The following is a 23,402-nucleotide window of genomic DNA, read 5'->3' as shown; positions in this document are numbered from 1 at the left end:
TTTTGATCAAAATCCTAAGAGAAATGAAGCAGCTCGAGTGCCGATAAACTTTGGTGTTATGTAAGTGCAAGACAGAGACGGAGAGGAAAGTTATAGTTTAACTGGCATGGGATACATAATACAGAGATATCAGACCAGGAAGTTACACAAACCTGGGACCAAACTATTTTCATTCAGATATCATATTTTTAATATTTTGATAAGTAACCAGTTACCTCCATAAACTTACTGGGAATGTTGAGACAGAAAATTGGTTATCTCCCTTGACTGACTGTCAGTTACCTCCCTTTACTTACTGGGAATGTTGGGACCGACTGTCAGTTATCTCCCTTTACTTACTGGGAATGTTGGGACCGACTGTCAGTTATCTCCCTTTACTTACTGGGAATGTTGAAACTGACTGTCAGTTATCTCCCTTTACTTACTGGGAATGTTGAGACAGACCATTGGTTATCTCCCTTTACTTATTTGGCAGGTTGAGACAGACTACATGTTATCTCCCTTTACTTACTCGGAATGTTGAGACAGACTATTGGTTATCTCCCTTTACTTATTTGGCAGGTTGAGACAGACTACTGGTTATCTCCCTTGACTGACTGTCATTTATCTCTCTTTACTTACTGGGAATGTTGAGACTGATTATCGGTGTCTGTAATGACTTCCGTCGTAGGACCCGGGGGTGGGGGTGGAGGTACCGATGGGGGTAGGAGCACATCCTGGGGTTTTTTCTTCTTAGCAGCACTCTTTTTCACTGTTCCATCACTAAACAAAGAGAAATTCAACAATAACCTTCAATGTAAAAGCTGACATTAGAATTTGAAGTACCTGTATTCAATAACATCTATACTTGGACTGAATTCAATAACATAGATTCTTTGACTGAAATCAATATCATCTATACTTTGACTGAATTCAATAACATCTATACTCTTATTAAAATTTTCAGAAAGGGAGTGCAAAAATCAAAACTGAATTAAATGAAAACTCACAGAGGTGAAGAATTAAGTTTGGAAAAGGCACAATCTGTAGATTTTGAAATAATAAGAATCCCGAGACATACATGTGGCTAGTAAGAACCAAGGGTTTCACACTGTACATGAATTCATATTCTGGCTGCTAACTTTCTCCAACACTGAATTATATACCGACCTGTCATGTTTCATCCAAGCCTCTAGTCGACTCTCGTTTTCTGGCTTTACCTCGCCCTCTGCTGCCTCGTTCAGACTTTCTTGAGACTGGAAAACATAAAACGACAATTTCCTATAATCTGTACATTACTTAACTTAGTCTTCAGTTTAATTCAGTTTCCTGAAAACATGTTTGTGAATGAAATATTTTCCTTTACAAGGTTTTTCAAATTGTTTAAATCTTCTGAAAACATTTTTGTGAATGAAATATTTTCTTTTACAAGGTTTTTCAAAGGATTGCATTTAAGTTTCCTATACATACTAGATGTTGTAAGGCACAACATACGATAACGTTTGTTGGTTATTTCAATCCAGTACATACGGATTATAAGTTTTATACTTGTTTCTAATCCCATTTGTGTTTTGACAAATAAAATACGTTTCAATCAAATATACTGTGTTATCTATAAACCCATTTAGTTCATTAGAACTAACTAACAACTGATTATAACCGAGAGATCTACCCTGCAAACTCCCTCCCTCTGTCCCTTAATAGGGTTTATGCCCCTAAGTTTCAACAACCTCAGTATTTTAGCACAGTAAAAACATTCATTTGTTACGATTGTTGAACTTACTTTGTTACGTTTCGTGGGTAGCCGGCGACTGGCATTTCCACCCGTCGTACCAACTTGACCCTTGCTCTTGTTGGCCGTTGTGTCCAATAATGATGTCTCGGGAATCACACCTGTCAGTGTGAGGTCAAGTTCAGCATGTCCGTTGAGGTCAAGGTCACGGTCAAGTTCACCATCGAGGACTTCGGGATCTATAAAGGAAATATTGTCTTGAACAAATTTGCAGCTATAAATAGAATATTTTTTAAGATAGAAATAACTTGATTCCAGGACAAAATTATATACAAATTGAAATCATCTTCTCATACAATGATATCTGTTATAAGAACGACAAATGTAACAAGAATTTGTCATATCCAATCCATTTCCCATCCATGAAACTTTCTAAAATCATCTTCTCATACAATGATATCTGTATAATTAGCAATGCAATGAGAATTTGTCATATCCAATCTATTTACCGTCTATGAAAGTTTCTCAATTTAATCAAACCTGGCTCCATCGATTTTCTGTATTGAAACTTCAAAATTTTCTATAGGAAAGCATTACAAAATTAATTTAAGGACAAGAGGCCCAAAGGGCCTGCTTTTTATTTTATATATTTTGTGATGTTTACCAGGACTGCCGACAGTATCCACGGGTGATCCGTCTGATCCAGAGGAAATTGAGGAAACACTGTCCGACATTTGGTGTTTCAGGACTTTCGAAGCTTGTTCTGGAAACATAAAGAAGAAAACAAATTAAATTTATTTCCTACCTTTCGATTACCTGATGGATGTATATCATCAGTGATAGATTCTATTCCTCCTTTTTAAGTTTAAGGGGGGGTGGTGCCAATTTGGCCTTCTGTGAGAAGCATAATCTTTTGCTGGAAAATAATTTAATGTCAGCTGAATATGGATTGCCAACTAAAACATCAGATTTTTTGTGGGCTCACAGAAATTTCAGGGGTCAACAGTCACAAGATGTAAAATGCAGCTGATATTGATTTATTTTCCTGCAAAATATTATAATTATCACTGAGGGGCCGCAGAATGGCCGAACCTGGCGCCCCTTCTTTCTGAAATCAAATAGGGGTTCCAAGATAAAATTGAAGATTTGACAGGTATGAAAATGAGAAAGACTTATCTGTTTGTCAGGACTAACCTGTAGGGGCTGACTGGGAGGGTGAAGTCTTGACTTTGAGTAACGTGTCGAGATCTGCCTTCTGTGGGGTGGTCGAGTCTTTAGGAATGACCACAGGTAGGCCGGCTGCTGCCTGAGCCTCGGCAAGTTCTCCTTCTAACCGGAACACCTGTCACAGGGATTACAAACTTGTTATGACTGTAGCACAACCTCAAAATAACAAAGAATCTATGTTACAGTACCAGTTGTAGCCTCACAACACAAGCCTCACTCAGCAATTATCACTTATAACATATATAATTCTGAGTGGTCATGAAAATATCATAAAAGGGTTGTTAACTTAATGTTAAAGACCTTTTGAAAATTGAATTTAAGCAGAGTTCGGTAAACAATGGATGACTATTTAACTTAACATTATCAGGATCCAGATGAAGTTGTAACTAAACATTGTTTGGACCAAGATGATAAAACATTGACAGGACCTAGATGGAGTAGTAACTAAACATTGTTCAGACCAAGATGATAACACATTGACAGGACCTAGATGTTGAGTGATCCGGTAAACTTACTCTATCCTTGAGAGACTTGACCAGAGCGTTGTACTGCTGATCTTTTTCAGCCTGCTGTTGTAACAGAGATTCTCTCTCCTGGATAAAATCTTTTTCTCTGGAAATGAAAATTTGAAAATATTTAAAAACTTCAGTAACCCCATACCTTTTCATGTTCGATTAGGGGAATCAAACACTGGCTGCCCAGGAGAAAGGTGCTACCACTGTGCCACCTAGCAACCATAAAACGGAGTCTTGTTTCATCGAACAAGAACCAATTTATAATGTAAGGATTACTTAATAAACTACAATTAATGAGTTTGTGAGAACTCTTACTGACCTAGACTGGTACTCTATAATGAGTTTGTGAGAACTCTTACCGACCTAGACTGGTACTCTATAATGAGTTTGTGAGAACTCTTACCGACCTAGACTGGTACTCCATGATGAGTTTGTGAGAACTCTTACCGACCTAGACTGGTACTCTATAATGAGTTTGTGAGAACTCTTACCGACCTAGACTGGTACTCTATAATGAGTTTGTGAGAACTCTTACCGACCTAGACTGGTACTCTATAATGAGTTTGTGAGAACTCTTACTGACCTAGACTGGTACTCTATAATGAGTTTGTGAGAACTCTTACTGATCTAGACTGGTACTCTATAATGAGTTTGTGAGAACTCTTACTGACCTAGACTGGTACTCTATAATGAGTTTGTGAGAACTCTTACTGACCTAGACTGGTACTCTATAATGAGTTTGTGAGAACTCTTACTGACCTAGACTGGTACTCTATAATGAGTTTGTGAGAACTCTTACTGACCTAGACTGGTACTCTATAATGAGTTTGTGAGATATCTTACCGACCTAGACTGGTACTCTATAATGAGTTTGTGAGAACTTTTACTGACCTAGACTAGTACTCTATAATGAGTTTGTGAGAACTCTTACTGACCTAAACTGGTACTCTATAATGAGTTTGTGAGAACTTTTACTGACCTAGACTGGTACTCTATAATGAGTTTGTGAGAACTCTTACTGACCTAGACTGGTACTCTATAATGAGTTTGTGAGAACTCTTACTGACCTAGACTGGTACTCTATAATGAGTTTGTGAGAACTCTTACTGACCTAGACTGGTACTCTATAATGAGTTTGTGAGAACTCTTACTGACCTAGACTGGTACTCTATAATGAGTTTGTGAGAACTCTTACTGACCTAGACTGGTACTCTATAATGAGTTTGTGAGAACTCTTACTGATCTAGACTGGTACTCTATAATGAGTTTGTGAGAAATCTTACTGACCTAGACTGGTACTCTATAATGAGTTTGTGAGAACTCTTACTGACCTAGACTGGTACTCTATAATGAGTTTGTGAGAACTCTTACTGACCTAGACTGGTACTCTATAATGAGTTTGTGAGAACTCTTACTGACCTAGACTGGTACTCTATAATGAGTTTGTGAGAACTCTTACCGACCTAGACTGGTACTCTATAATGAGTTTGTGAGAACTCTTACCGACCTAGACTGGTACTCTATAATGAGTTTGTGAGAACTCTTACTGACCTAGACTGGTACTCTATAATGAGTTTGTGAGAACTCTTACTGACCTAGATTGGTACTCTATAATGAGTTTGTGAGAACTCTTACTGACCTAGACTGGTACTCTATAATGAGTTTGTGAGAACTCTTACTGACCTAGATTGGTACTCTATAACGAGTTTGTGAGAACTCTTACTGACCTAGACTGGTACTCTATAATGAGTTTGTGAGAACTCTTACTGACCTAGACTGGTACTCTATAATGAGTTTGTGAGAACTCTTACTGACCTAGACTGGTACTCTATAATGAGTTTGTGAGAACTCTTACTGACCTAGACTGGTACTCTATAATGAGTTTGTGAGAACTCTTACTGACCTAGACTGGTACTCTATAATGAGTTTGTGAGAACTCTTACCGACCTAGACTGGTACTCTATAATGAGTTTGTGAGAACTCTTACCGACCTAGACTGGTACTCTATAATGAGTTTGTGAGAACTCTTAACGACCTAGACTGGTACTCTATAATGAGTTTGTGAGAACTCTTACCGACCTAGACTGGTACTCTATAATGAGTTTGTGAGAACTCTTACTGACCTAGATTGGTACTCTATAATGAGTTTGTGAGAACTCTTACTGACCTAGACTGGTACTCTATAATGAGTTTGTGAGAACTCTTACCGACCTAGACTGGTACTCTATAATGAGTTTGTGAGAACTCTTACTGACCTAGACTGGTACTCTATAATGAATTTGTGAGATATCTTACTGACCTAGACTGGTACTCTATAATGAGTTTGTGAGAACTCTTACTGACCTAGACTGGTACTCTATAATGAGTTTGTGAGAACTCTTACTGACCTAGACTGGTACTCTATCATGAGTTTGTGAGAACTCTTACTGACCTAGACTGGTACTCTATAATGAGTTTGTGAGAACTCTTACTGACCTAGACTGGTACTCTATAATGAGTTTGTGAGAACTCTTACTGACCTAGACTGGTACTCTATAATGAGTTTGTGAGAACTCTTACTGACCTAGACTGGTACTCTATAATGAGTTTGTGAGAACTCTTACTGACCTAGACCGGTATTCTATAATGAGTTTGTGAGAACTCTTACTGACCTAGACCGGTATTCTATAATGAGTTTGTGAGAACTCTTACTGACCTAGACTGGTACTCTATATAGAGTTTGTGAGAACTCTTACTGACCTAGACTGGTACTCTATAATGAGTTTGTGAGAACTCGTACTGACCTAGACTGGTACTCTATAATGAGTTTGTGAGAACTCTTACTGACCTAGACTGGTACTCTATAATGAGTTTGTGAGAACTCTTACTGAACTAGACTGGTACTCTATAATGAGTTTGTGAGAACTCTTACTGACCTAGACTGGTATTCTATAATTAGTTTGTGAGAACTCTTACCGATCTAGACCGGTATTCTATAATGAGTTTGTTAGAACTCTTACTGACCTAGACCGGTACTCTATAATGAGTTTGTGGGAACTCTTACTGACCTAGACTGGTACTCTATAATGAGTTTGTGAGAACTCTTACTGACCTAGACTGGTACTCTATAATGAGTTTGTGAGAACTCTTACTGACCTAGACTGGTACTCTATAATGAGTTTGTGAGAACTCTTCCTGACCTAGACTGGTACTCTATAATGAGTTTGTGAGAACTCTTACTGACCTAGACTGGTACTCTATAATGAGTTTGTGAGAACTCTTACTGACCTAGACTGGTACTCTATAATGAGTTTGTGAGAACTCTTACTGACCTAGACTGGTACTCTATAATGAGTTTGTGAGAACTCTTACTGACCTAGACTGGTACTCTATAATGAGTTTGTGAGAACTCTTACTGACCTAGACTGGTACTCTATAATGAGTTTGTGAGAACTCTTACCGACCTAGACTGGTACTCTATAATGAGTTTGTGAGAACTCTTACTGACCTAGACTGGTACTCTATAATGAGTTTGTGAGAACTCTTACCGACCTAGACTGGTACTCTATAATGAGTTTGTGAGAACTCTTACTGACCTAGACTGGTACTCTATAATGAGTTTGTGAGATATCTTACTGACCTAGACTGGTACTCTATAATGAGTTTGTGAGAACTCTTACTGACCTAGACTGGTACTCTATAATGAGTTTGTGAGAACTCTTACTGACCTAGACTGGTACTCTATCATGAGTTTGTGAGAACTCTTACTGACCTAGACTGGTACTCTATAATGAGTTTGTGAGAACTCTTACTGACCTAGACTGGTACTCTATAATGAGTTTGTGAGAACTCTTACTGACCTAGACCGGTATTCTATAATGAGTTTGTGAGAACTCTTACTGACCTAGACTGGTACTCTATATAGAGTTTGTGAGAACTCTTACTGACCTAGACTGGTACTCTATAATGAGTTTGTGAGAACTCGTACTGACCTAGACTGGTACTCTATAATGAGTTTGTGAGAACTCTTACTGACCTAGACTGGTATTCTATAATTAGTTTGTGAGAACTCTTACCGATCTAGACCGGTATTCTATAATGAGTTTGTTAGAACTCTTACTGACCTAGACTGGTACTCTATAATGAGTTTGTGGGAACTCTTACTGACCTAGACTGGTACTCTATAATGAGTTTGTGAGAACTCTTACTGACCTAGACTGGTTCTCTATAATGAGTTTGTGAGAACTCTTACTGACCTAGACTGGTACTCTATAATGAGTTTGTGAGAACTCTTACCGACCTAGACTGGTACTCTATAATGAGTTTGTGAGAACTCTTACTGACCTAGACTGGTACTCTATCATGAGTTTGTGAGAACTCTTACTGACCTAGACTGGTACTCTATAATGAGTTTGTGAGAACTCTTACTGACCTAGACTGGTACTCTTTGATGAGTTTCTTAGCCTTGTGGTATTTTTTCTCCAGTGCTGTGAAATCTCCCTTCATCCTCTTCTCCAGGGCTATATACTGACCTTGGGAGCCCTCTAAAAGGTCCTGCAGCACAAAATATCAATCAAGGGTCACATGGATATGTAAAGTAAAGGTCAACAGAGGGGTCAACTGAGGTCAACTTCAGAAAACGGTTCAATCAAATGTCATGCATATAGGGGTCAACCAAGGTCAACATCAGACAATGGTTCAATCAACTCTCACATGCATATAGGGGTCAACCGAGGTCAACATCAGACAATGGTTCAATCAACTCTCACACGCATATAGGGGTCAACTGAGGTCAACATCAGACAATGGTTCAAAATTAAGGATCAACCCAGTTCAACATCAGGCAATATTTTAGTTAACTGTCATTTGTGAAAAGTAATCAACAGATCAGGCATTGTATGTATCTTAATAAGGTCAACGCTAGACAAGGGGTAAATCACCTGTTTTATGTAAACAGGGGTAAACAGAGGTCACATGTAAACAGGGGTCAACAGAGGTCATTTGTAAAAGGAGTCAACAGAGGTCATATGTAAATAGGGGTCAACAGAGGTCATATGTAAATAGGGGTCAACAGAGGTCATATGTAAAAAGGGATCAACAGAGGTCATATGTAAATAGGGGTCAACAGAGGTCATATGTAAACAGGGGTCAACACAGGTCATATGTAAATAGGGGTCAAGTAAGGACAACATCTGTCAAGGACTTGATCACGAATAGAACAATGCCTCATTACCTGGTACTGGTTCATCTCCTTACGAGATTTCTCCAGATTTTTCTCCTGGTCGCGGAGTTGTTTGGCCATCGACTCACATTTCTTCTCATAATCCTTCTTCTGGTTCTCAATGCTTTCTAAATGGATCAGCTGTCAGGGAAAAACAAATTAAAAGTAGATTTATAAACCCTTGTCTACTTCTATTGACAAATTGTTATTTCTTTGATAATTCAAATAAATCCACAGTTTTCAGTCAAAGCAGGTGTCTATTATAATAACGTGATGTTTGTTTTTTCTCATTAAAGCTTTAAAACATATCTATCTTTTATGCATGTGACATTGTTATCTCTTACAAGAAAGAGTTGTTCCAGTTATTCTGCCTTAACAAACATTCCTTTTTACCTTTCCTTTAAGCTTGGCCAGCTCAGCTTCAGAAACTGCTTTCTTGTATTGCGCCTGAAAAGAGAGATTTTTTTATATTTACCGTACTCCATCGGTAATAAGCTATTGCTCGGCATTAGCCCACTCCCCAAAACTTACGGCCACAAAAACTATCCTATTATTGTGAATGTAGTTGACGAGCTGACTTCTCTAAGCGAATGTGTTTATGTCACCTCGTCCCGAAGCAGATGTTCGACCGTGCATGACTACAATCGGATTGTCTACACTTGGTCAAGCTAGTAATAGGACGTATCTTATGGACCCACCCTGTGACCGTAGACTACACCTGCCATTGTCAGCAATATAGATATTGAGTATATGACATTGTATATTCGGTCATATTTCACAACAATATTATCACGTGATCAATAGAGTTACTTCCCTTCCACTGTACAGCTTTAATATAGGATAACATGACTTAAACAAACCTTGTAATATACAAAGTAAAATTTTGCACAAATAAGATGGTATGAGAAAAATAAATCAGTTGTCCCCATGAAAGTAAGACAGGGGAATTCGACTTTCGGCGTAAAATACTTCAGCTGCCAAACACTCCGCAAGACGAGGGCGGAGATTTTCCTCTGTCTCACCCCCAGGGGGTAAAAGATTTTATTAATCCCTTCCCTACAATAATAGGACCACCCTGTACTAAGCGACATACTCACCTCCTTTAGTTTAACAAACAAGGCCTGAGACTCCATGTCGGGCGAAATAGAATCACTACTGCTCTCCTGTAGGTCGAACACTTCTATGTTAGGGTTGGTGCCCTCTTCAGGGGAGCTAATGCTGTTCTCCGTACTGTCCAGGCCAGAAGGAAGTGACATTGGGGTAGCCTCCCCTGCTGCCGTCTCCTCCGTTTCCATTGCGTAACCTCCTTCACTCTCGTCACTGTCATCATCGACTTCCTCCTCCTCCTCCACCTCTTCCTCTTCCTCCTCCATTCCCTCAGATTCGTCAACATCCTTTAAACAAACACCTTTGTTGTTACTTGTTTGTTTGCCAAAATCATAAAAACTGACTGGGACTATCACAACTAGGAAGATTATAATAGAAAACTCAATATTTAAGTTTGAAAAAATTAATATTTAGATATGATTATATCTGAATTTATACTCGATTAACACTTGATATGCAGTCTAAAGTAAACATAAGATTTGTGTTTTGACTAAAGGTTGCAATTGTATAAACATAAATTTGTGTTTAACTTAAGGTTGTATAGATAAGCATTTGTGTTTAAGGTCTTATGCTACCTTAAAATCTAAATATAAGATTTGTATTTTTTAGAGTTTTGAGGTGAACCCCTGACATGGATGCTGTGAAAACAGCTTTAGCCTATGGTTACTCACAATAGTTGAGCTAATAAACTAATAAAACTTCAGAAATTATAATAACTGGATCTTGTACCTTATCATCATCGAGAAGGACATCCTTTTCACTCTCCGACAGACGTCGCTGATGTTGATGTTCAGCTACCTCGTCACGTGGCTTCACATCATCCTGTAGATGCTGAAGTCGCTCTTGTTCCCGTTTCCGCATTTCTTCGCGTCGACGGTCTTGCTCCAGTGATTGCTGAATTAGGCGTGCAACCTCACTCTTACTTGGGTCTTTCTCTCGCCCAATCATAAACCTGGAAGCAAAAGGATCAACCAATTAGAACACTTGTAACACAACAAAGCAGCTGCTAAAAAGACTTTTTTTAATTACAAAATAAAAATGTTTCAAATTTTTTTAATTTCGGTGAAATCTATTCAAATGATCCTGATTCAAATCACTTTTCACAGACAAACCTTCCATCAGGGCGAAATACCATGAAGATTTAAGAAGAACCAAACTGAACTTGTTATCAGAAATACTTTACATTCCTTAACAATATTACATAAAACATCTCAGAAAAAGGTGGCAATATTTCTATAAGAAAGAGATGATCTCTCTCTATGCTTCAATTTTTTTACAATTCTTAAAGTCATCAGTTCCAAGGGGAGGTAACTTACTTCACAGTACCACTTGTGTTGCGGAGGACAGAGGCAGCGTAGGCTTGAGTGACTCCGACTAAACTTTTACCGTCGACTTCTATAATCTGGTCATTAACATGGATCCTGTAGTGTTAAAATGATTGTCAGCAACAAACACAGCATCTATCTTATACATAGTGTAAAACAAATGTAAGAATCAAGAATTGTAATGCATTATTTTACAACGTTCCTGTTCTTACTCTCTGAAATGACATTATTATACATTAATTTCTTTAATCCTGTTCTTACTCTCTGAAATGACATTATTATACATTATTTTACACCGTTTATCCTGTTCTGACTCTCTGAAATGACATTATTATACATCATTTTTCTGCATTCCTGAAATGAACACAGTCCAAAAACATTTGTTCAGACCTATTAAGTATATACTTCACATGAAGCTATTTTTAAGTCCTAATGTGTTATACAGTCTGAGGACACTTCTCTGACTAACACACAAACAATTCACTTCCTCAAACGTATACAGTCTCACCTCCTCCAGGTAAAACTGCAGCCTTTAATCACATGAAACAGTTACCCTTTATTGGGCCTCATTAAGACATGACAGTATTCTTTTCATTAATTATTTGATCATGATCTTACCCAGAGAAAACACTAAAAAATCCTTACTATATCACAAAAGGAAACAGATGTTATCATTGAACTTCATAAAGAGAAAATGAAAATTCCTTATTGAGCCACATTGAGGGAAAACAAAATCTCCTTACTGAGCCTCATTGAGGGAAAACAAAATCTCCTTACTGAGCCTCATTGAGGGAAAACAAAATCTCCTTACTGAGCCTCATTGAGGGAATACAAAATCTCCTTATTGAGCCTCATTGAGGGAAAACAAAATCTCCTTACTGAGCCTCATTGAGGGAAAACAAAATCTCCTTACTGGGCCTCACATAAGGAAAAACAAAATCTCCTTACTGCGGAGCATGTGTGGGGGGGGGGGGGGTTCATAGTAAGGAAAAACAAAATCCTTCTGGCATCATTAAGGAAAAACAAAACTTCCTTACAGGGGCTCAACTAGGAAAAACAAAATCTCCTTACTGGGCCTCACATAAGGAAAAACAAAATCTCCTTACTGGGCCTCACATAAGGAAAAACAAAATCTTCCTTACAGGGGCTCACATAAGGAAAAACAAAATCTCCTTACTGGGCCTCACATAAGGAAAAACAAAATCTCCTTACTGGGCCTCACATCAGGAAAAACAAAACTTCCTTACAGGGGCTCAACTAGGAAAAGAAAAGATTCTTAAATGCTGAGTGAATCTGTAGGAAGTCCAAACAAGACTATGGTAGATTTCATCAAGCTGAACAGGTTGCTAAAATTTACAGAGTTCAGAATCGGGCAAAAATCATCTTCAACCAGTGTAACCGTTGACAGTGTACATACTGGCACTTAACATTAGTAAATACATCTAATGTGATATCCGTAAATCTGAGAGTTAAAGAATCAGAGCCTATCAACATCTATTCATCCTTACCTATTGTCCCTCTGGGCAGCTCCACCCTCTGTTAGGGTTTTGATGAAGATCCCTAGTTTTTCCAGTCCGGCGTCGGCCCCAACCCCCATACCTATTATACTCAGACCAAGTCCCTCAGGACCTGCAACAGAGAAGTTATGGCATGATATTAAAATTAATACTAAACCAATTAACGACTGATGATGATCAGCCAAAAAGTCCATTAAAATGATATTTCATATTTCATAGCTGAAACACAAAATATAAATTTCAATCAATATCAATACCTGCAGGAATTCTCTATCTGTATCAAAATATTTTCCTGAATCCTTAATGTTAGAAAAGACTAATTTTTCACTGTATATTAAAATTACATTGTCTACAAAAGAGATGGAAATTTAAACCATTAAGCCAAATCTTCTTATTCAGAAATATTCTAAATACTTAAAATATCTATATTCTGCAGAAAGAACAGAAAAGAAATATTTGTCACAAACAGGATTTATCTGGGATCTCTAATCATGTCCAGGATGTTTTTTCCGCATATTACACTTTGACAGGTCACCATGGTTACCTGTCACCATGGTAACACCATGGTAACACCATGGTAACCTGTCACTACCTGTCACCATGGTTGCCTGTCACTATCTGTCACCATGGTTACCTGTCACCATGGTTACCTGTCACTACCTGTCACCATAGTTACCTGTCACTATATGTCACCATGGTTACCTGTTACCATAGTTACCTTTGATGAGGTCTACAGGAAAGACATCCATTTTTTCCACACGTTTCTCCAGTTCATACTCTGCAGAAGCTGCCACTGGGTCTACATCTTCATTTCTCCGATCATACTCCTCCGTCGAAAAAGTTGGAAACACCTTTAGATATAAAGATAAACATCCATCAATTTCATTGAATATATTTACAATACATGCATGGTCAAGTTTTTGAAAAGTTTGAATTTATTTTCTTGGTAAAGCCACTAGACATTACATAACATGAGTCTCGGTTGGAGAGTTTTAAATTGTGAACCATTTTAATTGTTTGAACTATCCAATGAAAAAACAATAATATCAAATGAATAAAAGAGAATAAAAAAATAATTAAAAGCAGCAAAACAACTGCAACATATCACAAAGGTATTTAATGTTTTTGAAGAGACCAACAAATCGCCCTGTATATCCAACATTTACCTCCCTTTGTTATTGCAGGCTTTACCTGAGATGTACCGTACTCACCATTATCGGGCCTTTACTGAAGCGTATCCGTGAAGGTTTGTGGTAGTCAACAACATCATAGCCGTCATCCGACTCGCTCGCATTTCCGCTACTCAATCCAGGAATCTCGATGAAATCTACGATCTCGTCAGTGGAATATTCCTCTGGTAACAAAGAAATGGAGTTTAATAGGAAATCTTTAATGCTATAAGAATGACAAACAATAATGCTACGCCTGGTATAATAAGCTAAACACATACAACCATAGCTATTGCAGTTCAGTAGAAACATCAAACAAGATGCCCTATGGGCCTGTAACACTCCCTTGGTTTATCTACAGCTTAATTATGAAGTAAAACTTAATTAATGTGAATTTCAAAGCTCATTTAGGTTATTGAAGTGGAACTCAATTATCAAATGTCTAATAGTATGCCTTAAAATTATCGAATGCTATGACCCTGGGCCTCTGGAGGGAATCGAGAACTCGTTTAAAGGTAAATCTCCTGACTGAATGAAATATTGAAGCTATTACACAGTATAATTATTGCACTCGCTTGTCCTTTGGGATTATTGTGATCTAAAATCATTATTTCTAGATTAAGCTTGCTATTTTGTCTCATCAACAATGGATAAAACAGCTGTCCAATTTACCTCCAATCAAAATGGAGTCAGGTTCCTCATGGCCGTCACCAGCTTCACGTGGTGGAATAATGTCGTCACTTTCGTATTTGCTGCCGGATGTTTGGTCCTTGGTTTCCACATAAACACCCCCACGGGATCTGTAACATATTAACAAAACATTCAATTGGAACTATTGGAGCAGCTTATTCTAAATGATAAAGTAGTTACCATGGGAACTACAGCTTATTCTACATGATACAGTAGTTACCACGGGAACTACAGCTTATTCTACATGATCCAGTAGTTACCACGGGAACTACAGCTTATTCTACATGATAAAGTAGTAACCATGGGGAACTACAGCTTATTCTAAATGAAAAAGTAGTTACCAGGGGAACTACAGCTTATTCTTAATGATAAAGTAGTTACCAGGGGAACTACGGTACAAATTATCACACATAACACAGGACTGTTACCAGGGGAACTATAGTACAATTAGCACACATAACACAGGACTGTTACCAGGGGAACTACGGTACAAATTATCACACATAACACAGGACTGTTACCAGGGGAACTACAGCTTATTCTTGATGATAAAGTAGTTACCAGGGGAACTACGGTACAAATTATCACACATAACACAGGACTGTTAATAGGGGAACTACAGCTTATTCTTAATGATAAAGTAGTTACCAGGGGAACTATGGTACAAATTATCACACATAACACAGGACTGTTACCAGGGGAACTATAGTACAATTAGCACACATAACACAGGACTGTTACCAGGGGAACTACGGTACAAATTATCACACATAACACAGGACTGTTACCAGGGGAACTACAGCTTATTCTTAATGATAAAGTAGTTACCAGGGGAACTACGGTACAAATTATCACACATAACACAGGACTGTTAATAGGGGAACTACAGCTTATTCTTAATGATAAAGTAGTTACCAGGGGAACTATGGTACAAATTATCACACATAACACAGGACTGTTACCAGGGGAACTACAGCTTATTCTTAATGATAAAGTAGTTACCAGGGGAACTACAGCTTATTCTAAATGATACAGTAGTTACCATGGGGAACTATACCATACTAATTATCACACATAACACAGGACTGTTACCAGGGAAACAACGGTACAAATTATCACACATAACACAGGACTGTTACTAATGTAACTATGGTACAAATTATCATACATAACTCTAGACTGCTATCAGGGGAACTACGGTACAAATTAGGATGGGTAATATGCAACACCTGAACAGACAACCGATCTCCCACCTTTATCTATATAGGAGGTGTATTGTTTTATTGCCCCACACATACTAACAGCTGGGTTCACAGTCTATCAACAGGCGGCAATATCTGGTCTTTATCCCAATCAAACTCTCTAGTCTTTGTCCTCTCAATGTTTGTCTGGTAGAATTTAGCTTGGCCATTGCACAAGCACCCTAATCAAACTCTCTACAAAGTCTTAATCCTCTGACCGTTTGTCTCTGTAGAATTTGCCCTGGCCTTTGAACAAGTATTGAAAGAGTTTTGTCTTACTCTGGACAAGGTATTATACACAATTTTGCTGGAGTAAGATTTTCTTATCTCACTGTAGGGTTGAGACAAGCTACACATGCTTTTGCACAATCTCAACAATTGTGTGACGTCATGTTTACAATACAATGACGTTACGGTGACAATACAATGACGCCATTGTGACAATACAGTGAAAAACATGATTGATGGTTAGGTTGACAATACAGTGATGTCATTGCAACAATACATTGACGTTATATTTATGTTAAGCCGACAATTCAATCATGTCATGTCACAATTTTCTTCCATTGATGTTATGTCAATAATTACATACAAAGGTAAACAGGTTTCAAGAAAAACAATCATTCACCTCTTTGGGAGTGAGACGGGATTAAGAAGTGTAAGATTCTATTAGTCTTTCCCTACCCAAAATAAGATAAGAGTTGTCTTTCCCTACCCCAAATGAGACAGAGTTGTCTTTCCCTACCCCAAATGAGACAGAGTTGTCTTTCCCCTATCCCAAATGTGATAGAGCTGTCTTTCCCTACCCAAAGTGAGATAGAGTTGTCTTTCCCTACCCAAAATAAGATAAGAGTTGTCTTTCCCTACCCCAAGTGAGATAGAGTTGTCTTTCCCTACCCCAAATGAGATAGAGTTGTCTTTCCCTACCCCAAATGAGATAGAGTTGTCTTTCCCTACCCCAAGTGAGATAGAGTTGTCTTTCCCTACCCCAAGTGAGACAGAGTTGTCTTTCCCTACCCCAAGTGAGATAGAGTTGTCTTTCCCTACCCCAAGTGAGATAGAGTTGTCTTTCCCTACCCCAAGTGAGATAGAGTTGTCTTTCCCTCCCCCAAGTGAGACAGAGTTGTCTTTCCCTCCCCCAAGTGAGACAGAGTTGTCTTTCCCTCCCCCAAGTGAGACAGAGTAGTCTTTCCCTACCCCAAGTGAGATAGAGTTGTCTTTCCCTACCCAAATGAGATAGAGTTATCTTTCCCTATCCCAAATGAGATAGAGTTATCTTTCCCTACCCCAAATGAGATAGAGTTGTCTTTCCCTACCCCTCTGTATCAAGCGGTTTATCAGCCATCACACACTGAGAGGAGATAAGTACCAATCCATGTTCTGGTTCAGAAATCCTTCATCATAAATCAATTCTAATTAGTCCATTACGCAGGCTATTTTTTAAAACCTCTAAAATGCATAATCATTCTACTATTGTCTTGAACTACTAATTGGACATGGCATGTATTATAAAGTCCACAGTACACTATAGCCCTATCAGGTTGTTAGAGTATGTGTGTACTTTACCTGGTGGTAAATACCTTTATGGTTTGTTTACAAGTACACAACTCATTCACAAAGCAATTGGTGTGACACGACTTTTACTTTCATCCAGTTTAACAGCTATTTCATGTTTCATGCTACAACACCATATCTGAATACTTCTGGCTGAGGGGAGCACAGTCTCTTTGATTAAATTTCAACAACAGACATGTACACACATCTAAGTAGGATAATATGACATCTGGGTTATAAAACTCAAATCTGACAAATGAATTAAGGAACTCAAGTTTGACAATTGAATTAATGAACTCAAATCTGAGAACCATGTCACTGAACACAAGTCTGAAAACTGTGTTATGGCACTCACGTCTGACAACTGTGTTATGGTACTCAAGTCTGACAACTGTGTTATGTCACTCAAGTCTGACAACTGTTTATGGACCTCAAGTCTGACAACTGTTTATGGACCTCAAGTCTGACAACTGTGTTATGGTACTCAAGTCTGACAACTGTGTTATGTCACTCAAGTCCGACAACTGTGTTATGTCACTCATGTCTGACAACTGTGTTATGTCACTCATGTCTGACAACTGTGTTATGGTACTCACATCTGACAACTGTGTTATGTCACTCACATCTGACAACTGTGTTATGTCATTCACGTCTGACAACTGTGTTATGTCACTCAAGTCTGACAACTGTGTTATGTCACTCAAGTCTGACAACTGTGTTATGTCACTCAAGTCTGACAACTGTGTTATGGTACTCACGTCTGACAACTGTGTTATGTCACTCACGTCTGACAACTGTGTTATGGTACTCACATCTGACAACTGTGTTATGGCACCCAAGTCTGACAACTGTTATGTCACTCAAGTCTGACAACTGTGTTATGTCACTCAAGCCTGACAACTGTGTTATGTCACTCAAGCCTGACAACTGTGTTATGTCACTCACGTCTGACAACTGTGTTATGTCACTCAAGTCTGACAACTGTGTTATGGTACTCAAGTCTGACAACTGTGTTATGGCACTCAAGTCTGACAAGTGAATCTTTAACTCAAATCTGACTATCAAGTCTAACAAGAATGATTAAATTCAATTTTCAACCAAGATATCAATCTCAAGTTGGGAGTGAGAGGGTAGTCATCGTTTAAGAGCCAATGCAACACAATTTGTCCACTAAGTTATTGAACTCAAGTTTGGGGTGAGGGGGTGGTTATCCAACATCATAAGTGCCCCTAGGTGTGAGGGGTGGTCATCCTTTAAAAGCTCCAGAAAGAAACCCATAAACATAAGTAGTTAAATGATTGATCCTAAGAAACAGGAAGTAGAAAATTATCACTTCCTGTGAACAATTCCTTTTTTCTTTTGAGATATACCATTATATATTAAAGAGATTTTTTTTTCTCTTTAAATACATCATTATATATTAAAGAGATTTTTTTTTTCTCTTTACATACATCATTATATATTATTGAGATTTTTTCTCTTTTCTTCTCATTAAAATAAATAAAAGATAATAAGATTTTTCAATTTCAATGTTTCATAACAAACTAGCTATAAATTAGAAGAGAGTTAAAGACAATTAGTTCTCAAGCCAGTACAACTGGAAGATGTAGGTAACACCGGTACCCCCCATCCCAAACCCCACCCACCCACTCACTCCTTCATCACTTCCCCATTCCCCCTTCGGACTCCACTCCCTCCACCCCCTATCCTACCTCCCATCCCCCTTCGGACTCTAAATATCAAAAATTTCTTTATTCATCAAGGCATAGCATTTTCACATTAAAATCTCACTGATCAAAGTCAGATTACTGCATTAACTACAAATCTTTTCAGTTTGGTTTATTCTGTTCAACGTCCTATTAACAGCTAAGGTCATTTAAGGATGGCCTCCCGTGCGTGTGACATGCATGCTTGTGGTGAGTGCATATGTGTGTTTTGGGAGGCTGCGGTATGTTCGTGTTAAGTCTCCTTGTGATAGGCCGGAACTTTTGCCGATTTATAGTGCTACCTCACTGAAGCATACTGCCGAATACACCCAACAGGACACCCCACCCAGTCACATTATACTGACAACGGGCGAACCAGTCTTTCTCAGAGTAGATTGAAATACCTCTGGTAGGAAACCTGGACTTAGCAGCAAACCAAGAGCCAAATACACAAGTAGACCTATAAACCAAGTACACTATGACAATTGAAAATGTGAATCTACCAAAACCTAACGAGAATAGAACATAGGAAAAATGTGTTACAATGTAAAAATAAAAGCCATTTTTCCGACATCTGCTTTTCATTTCCCCTTGAAAGCCTATACAGCCTCCATTGTTAGTTCTTCAGATATAAAAAAAATTCTTGGCTCATATCTATCTATAAAGTAGAGTAGAAGCCTATTTCAACCTTGATAAAAAATAGAAATCAGAAACTCACTGATCCTGAAAAGCCCCAACAACTTTCAAGATAAGAAAACTTTTCAACAAATGTATAACACTAGATATAGGAAAGCTTTAAAAGTCTTCGTAAAATGTATGTCTTCAGAATGAGATTTCCTTTGTTGACTTGTATAAATGTTTAATGGTATCCCAAAACATGAAGGCACCATGGCTCAGACCAACACAGACCAACCATGAATGCACAGAGGCAAAAAATCGAGCAAAAAACACAAACAACAGACATCTGGTTTTTATTGTGTAGCTATTGGCCCACCTTTACCTCAGACAGATGGCACGCTTTCTGCTCGGCACATGTTATCGTTTACACATATACACAACACACGCAGCATGGTACACATTCAGATTGCCAAACTTTCTGATCTTAAAACATTCCAACTTTCATTCTGTTCATCTGACAGAAGTTTAAGTCTTAAATTCAATTATGATTTACAGCAAAGCTTGTAATAGTCTTAAATTCAATTATGATTTACAGCAAAGCTTGTAATAGTCTTAAATTCAATTATGATTTACAGCAAAGCTTGTAATTGTCTTAAATTCAATTATGATTTACAGAAAAGCTTGTAATTGTCAATCAGTGTAATAAAGTCTGTGTCCAGGTGTCTACAATGTCTAGCTGTCTTGGATAAAAATAGGTATCCTGACGTCTGATGACAGCACATGTACATTGTAGATGTCTGTATAGACAGATGTCGATTAAGTCAGGTATCAGTAAAGTCAGGTGTGACAGTAAAGTCAGGTGTGTCAGGAAAGTCAGGTGTGACAGTAAAGTCAGGTGTGACCAGGTGTGACAGTAAAATCAGGTGTGACAGTAAAGTCAGGTGTGTCAGTAAAGTCAGGTGTGACAGTAAAGTCAGGTGTGACACTAAAGTCAGGTGTGACCAGGTGTGACAGTAAAGTCAGGTGTGACAGTAAAGTCAGGTGTGACCAGGTGTGACAGTAAAGTCAGGTGTGACAGTAAAGGTCAGGTGGTGGACAGGTGTGCAGTAAGTCAGGTGTGACAGTAAAGTCAGGTGTGACAGTAAAGTCAGGTATCAGTAAAGTCAGGTGTGACAGTAAAGTCAGGTGTGACAGTAAAGTCAGGTGTGACAGTAAAGTCAGGTGTGACAGTAAAGTCAGGTGTGACAGTAAAGTCAGGTGTGACAGTAAAGTCAGGTGTGACAGTTAAGTCAGGTGTGACAGTAAAGTCAGGTGTGACAGTAAAGTCAGGTGTGACAGTAAAGTCAGGTGTGACAGTAAAGTCAGGTGTGACAGTAAAGTCAGGTGGTGCGAAGCAGGTGTACAGTAAAGCAGTGTCAGGTGTGACAGTAAAGTCAGGTGTGACAGTAAAGTCAGGTGTGACAGTAAAGTCAGGTGTGACAGTAAAGTCAGGTGTGACAGTAAAGTCAGGTGTGACAGTAAAGTCAGGTATCAGTAAAGTCAGGTGTGACAAGCTGTGACAGTAAAGTCAGGTGTGACAGTAAAGTCAGGTGTGACAGTAAAGTCAGGTGTGTCAGTAAAGTCAGGTGTGACAGTTAAGTCAGGTGTGACAGTAAAGTCAGGTGTGACAGTTAAGTCAGGTGTGTCAGTTAAGTCAGGTGTGACAAGCTGTGACAGTAAAGTCAGGTGTGATAAGCTGTGACAGTAAAGTCAGGTGTGACAAGCTGTGACAGTAAAGTCAGGTGTGACAGTAAAGTCAGGTGTGACCAGGTGTGACAGTAAAGTCATGATCAGGTATCGGTAAACTTTAACAAAGTCAGGTGTCAGATGAATAAATCGATTTAAAAATTCCTTTAATTTTTTTGGTTTTTGTTGTAAAAATCATAATTAAGGAGATCTCTGACTACTTTCCACCAAGTCATTTTTATTGTACCGATAATAATTAACTATCGATTTTCAACAGACATACACAAATCACATTTCTCAAGCAGTAGGCCTATATATTCTAGGTTAAAGACAGTCACTTACGGATTTTTCATTTTATATTATAAACATCAACTAAAACTGGCTATGTTGTTTTATGAGACAATATTGAAGGTCCCCTGATATGTATCTAAATCTATAAAGGAATGTGATATGTATCTAAATCTATAAAGGAATGTCTAACTTACCAGATATCAACAGCTAATATCCTGACTCCTGTTGGTATTCACATCACAATTATACACAAAAACTCCCTAAATCATTAGATCGGTAATATATCAGCACATATCACTGTTCATCACAATACTCCAGGCTGAAACTCAATTTTGTAGCTGACACCGAATATAAAAAATATTCCATACCAATGTATACATACAAAACATTTAAGTTGTTGAAACTGAGCTGGAGTCCCACAACTCTTACACTATGATTATCATATAACGGCTGTATTTTTTGTTATAACTGTCATAATAACAGAAAAGGCCATTGTAAGATAAAATGTCATATATGTCCTGTTCAACATTAACGGAAGTCAAGTAAGAAATTCAGCTAATTCGAAATTTATCAAAGTTAAAGAAATTCTTAAAATTCAGATTTCTCCTTTTCCACAATAAAATCCGACAGAATTTTGGCATAAACTTTTATCCACAATTCTATCCAACAGGGTGATAACCATCCCTCAGCTAAATGAATCAGATATCGGTCTATCCTACATTGATTACAAAATTGAGGAAATTTGCTGGAAATACATCAAATTTCTACTCCATCCAGCGAGTACTACAGTTGTAGGACGAGGAGAATGAGGGTGTCTACTGTGAAGAGAGAAGACTCACTACAGACAAACAGAACTGTAGGGTGTGGGCCGGCCAGACTCCTTAATATCTTAATCTCCCAAAAAATTACAGATGTCTTCAAGGGGTAGTGATGATGATGCTGAAGATATTGACAGCTGGGTGCTGTGTTTATCAGTGCTATCTTCAGGCGCAGTGCACACAAAATATCACCCTCCCCTATTAGCTCCCCCCTCCCTCCCTCCTCCCAGGGAAATTGTACTAGTTTGAAACTTCACATTTGGGCTATATGCTAAATTAACATTGAAATATTTGAAGATACAGACACATTTGAAAGACATGATCAAACAGACCTCAAACATTTTAGGAAAGAATCTAAAGCTAAATATAGATTTAACCTTCTGTCCTAGATTATCAACTGGTAGAAATATCTTAAGGTTGTTTTATCTCCTCCTTCCAATTAGGAACATTCTTCTAGAAGCTGCATGTTTAACTTGAGAAATGAACCTCCCTAACTTTCTCTCCAGATAAATAGTTTGTGATAAATCTTGATTCAACTTATTCCGTGCAGGGTGCGATCGTCATAACACAGACAGACAGACACACACGGAACTTCTGGAAATTAAAAATCTAGGTTAAACGGAAAATTAAATATCAATGATAAGAATTCCTGTGAAGATACCTGCTATAATACTGGGCGTTTACTTACAGGAGCTTTTCACGATTTTTCTTGGCTTCTATGAGAGCGATGGTATTCTTGGTTGGCTTATCAATAATGATCATGATAGCACGGGATGTAGAATCCTCTCCCAGGAGTTATGTACAGAGGGGAGGGGGCATTAGCACAGCCTTGTCTGTCCACATACCACACATTGTAACATAATATCAACACTCCAGTGTATCTGAGGACTCTCTCAGCATCTCTAAACATCCACAGTATTAACACTTGAAGGTATCTTAAGAAGCTGTTTCTCCGACAAACACACTTGGCATCACCGAAATAGGACTG

The 23,402-nt window shown here is 38.2% G+C and overlaps 1 protein-coding gene across 3 annotated transcripts in view; it reads right to left on the bottom strand.

Annotated features, from left to right (window-relative positions):
* LOC117317572 overlaps positions 1 to 23,402 on the bottom strand; it is a 63,844-nt gene that overhangs the window by 11,114 nt on the left and 29,328 nt on the right. For all 3 annotated transcript variants that reach the window (XM_033872407.1, XM_033872408.1, XM_033872409.1), the window contains exons 3-18: positions 14,444 to 14,571; positions 13,814 to 13,956; positions 13,321 to 13,453; positions 12,594 to 12,714; positions 11,077 to 11,181; positions 10,490 to 10,712; positions 9,751 to 10,047; positions 9,047 to 9,100; positions 8,666 to 8,794; positions 7,865 to 7,986; positions 3,454 to 3,550; positions 2,906 to 3,053; positions 2,376 to 2,474; positions 1,763 to 1,950; positions 1,150 to 1,235; positions 622 to 762 (exon numbers count right to left, since the gene is read on the bottom strand). In XM_033872407.1, coding sequence (XP_033728298.1) covers positions 622 to 762; positions 1,150 to 1,235; positions 1,763 to 1,950; positions 2,376 to 2,474; positions 2,906 to 3,053; positions 3,454 to 3,550; positions 7,865 to 7,986; positions 8,666 to 8,794; positions 9,047 to 9,100; positions 9,751 to 10,047; positions 10,490 to 10,712; positions 11,077 to 11,181; positions 12,594 to 12,714; positions 13,321 to 13,453; positions 13,814 to 13,956; positions 14,444 to 14,571 — 2,214 coding nt within the window. The remainder of the gene's footprint in view (positions 1 to 621; positions 763 to 1,149; positions 1,236 to 1,762; positions 1,951 to 2,375; positions 2,475 to 2,905; positions 3,054 to 3,453; positions 3,551 to 7,864; positions 7,987 to 8,665; positions 8,795 to 9,046; positions 9,101 to 9,750; positions 10,048 to 10,489; positions 10,713 to 11,076; positions 11,182 to 12,593; positions 12,715 to 13,320; positions 13,454 to 13,813; positions 13,957 to 14,443; positions 14,572 to 23,402) is intronic.

Source organism: Pecten maximus, chromosome 19 (genome assembly GCF_902652985.1).
Source record: "Pecten maximus chromosome 19, xPecMax1.1, whole genome shotgun sequence".
Taxonomy (NCBI): domain Eukaryota; kingdom Metazoa; phylum Mollusca; class Bivalvia; order Pectinida; family Pectinidae; genus Pecten; species Pecten maximus.
This window is presented reverse-complemented; position numbering and strand designations above follow the sequence as displayed.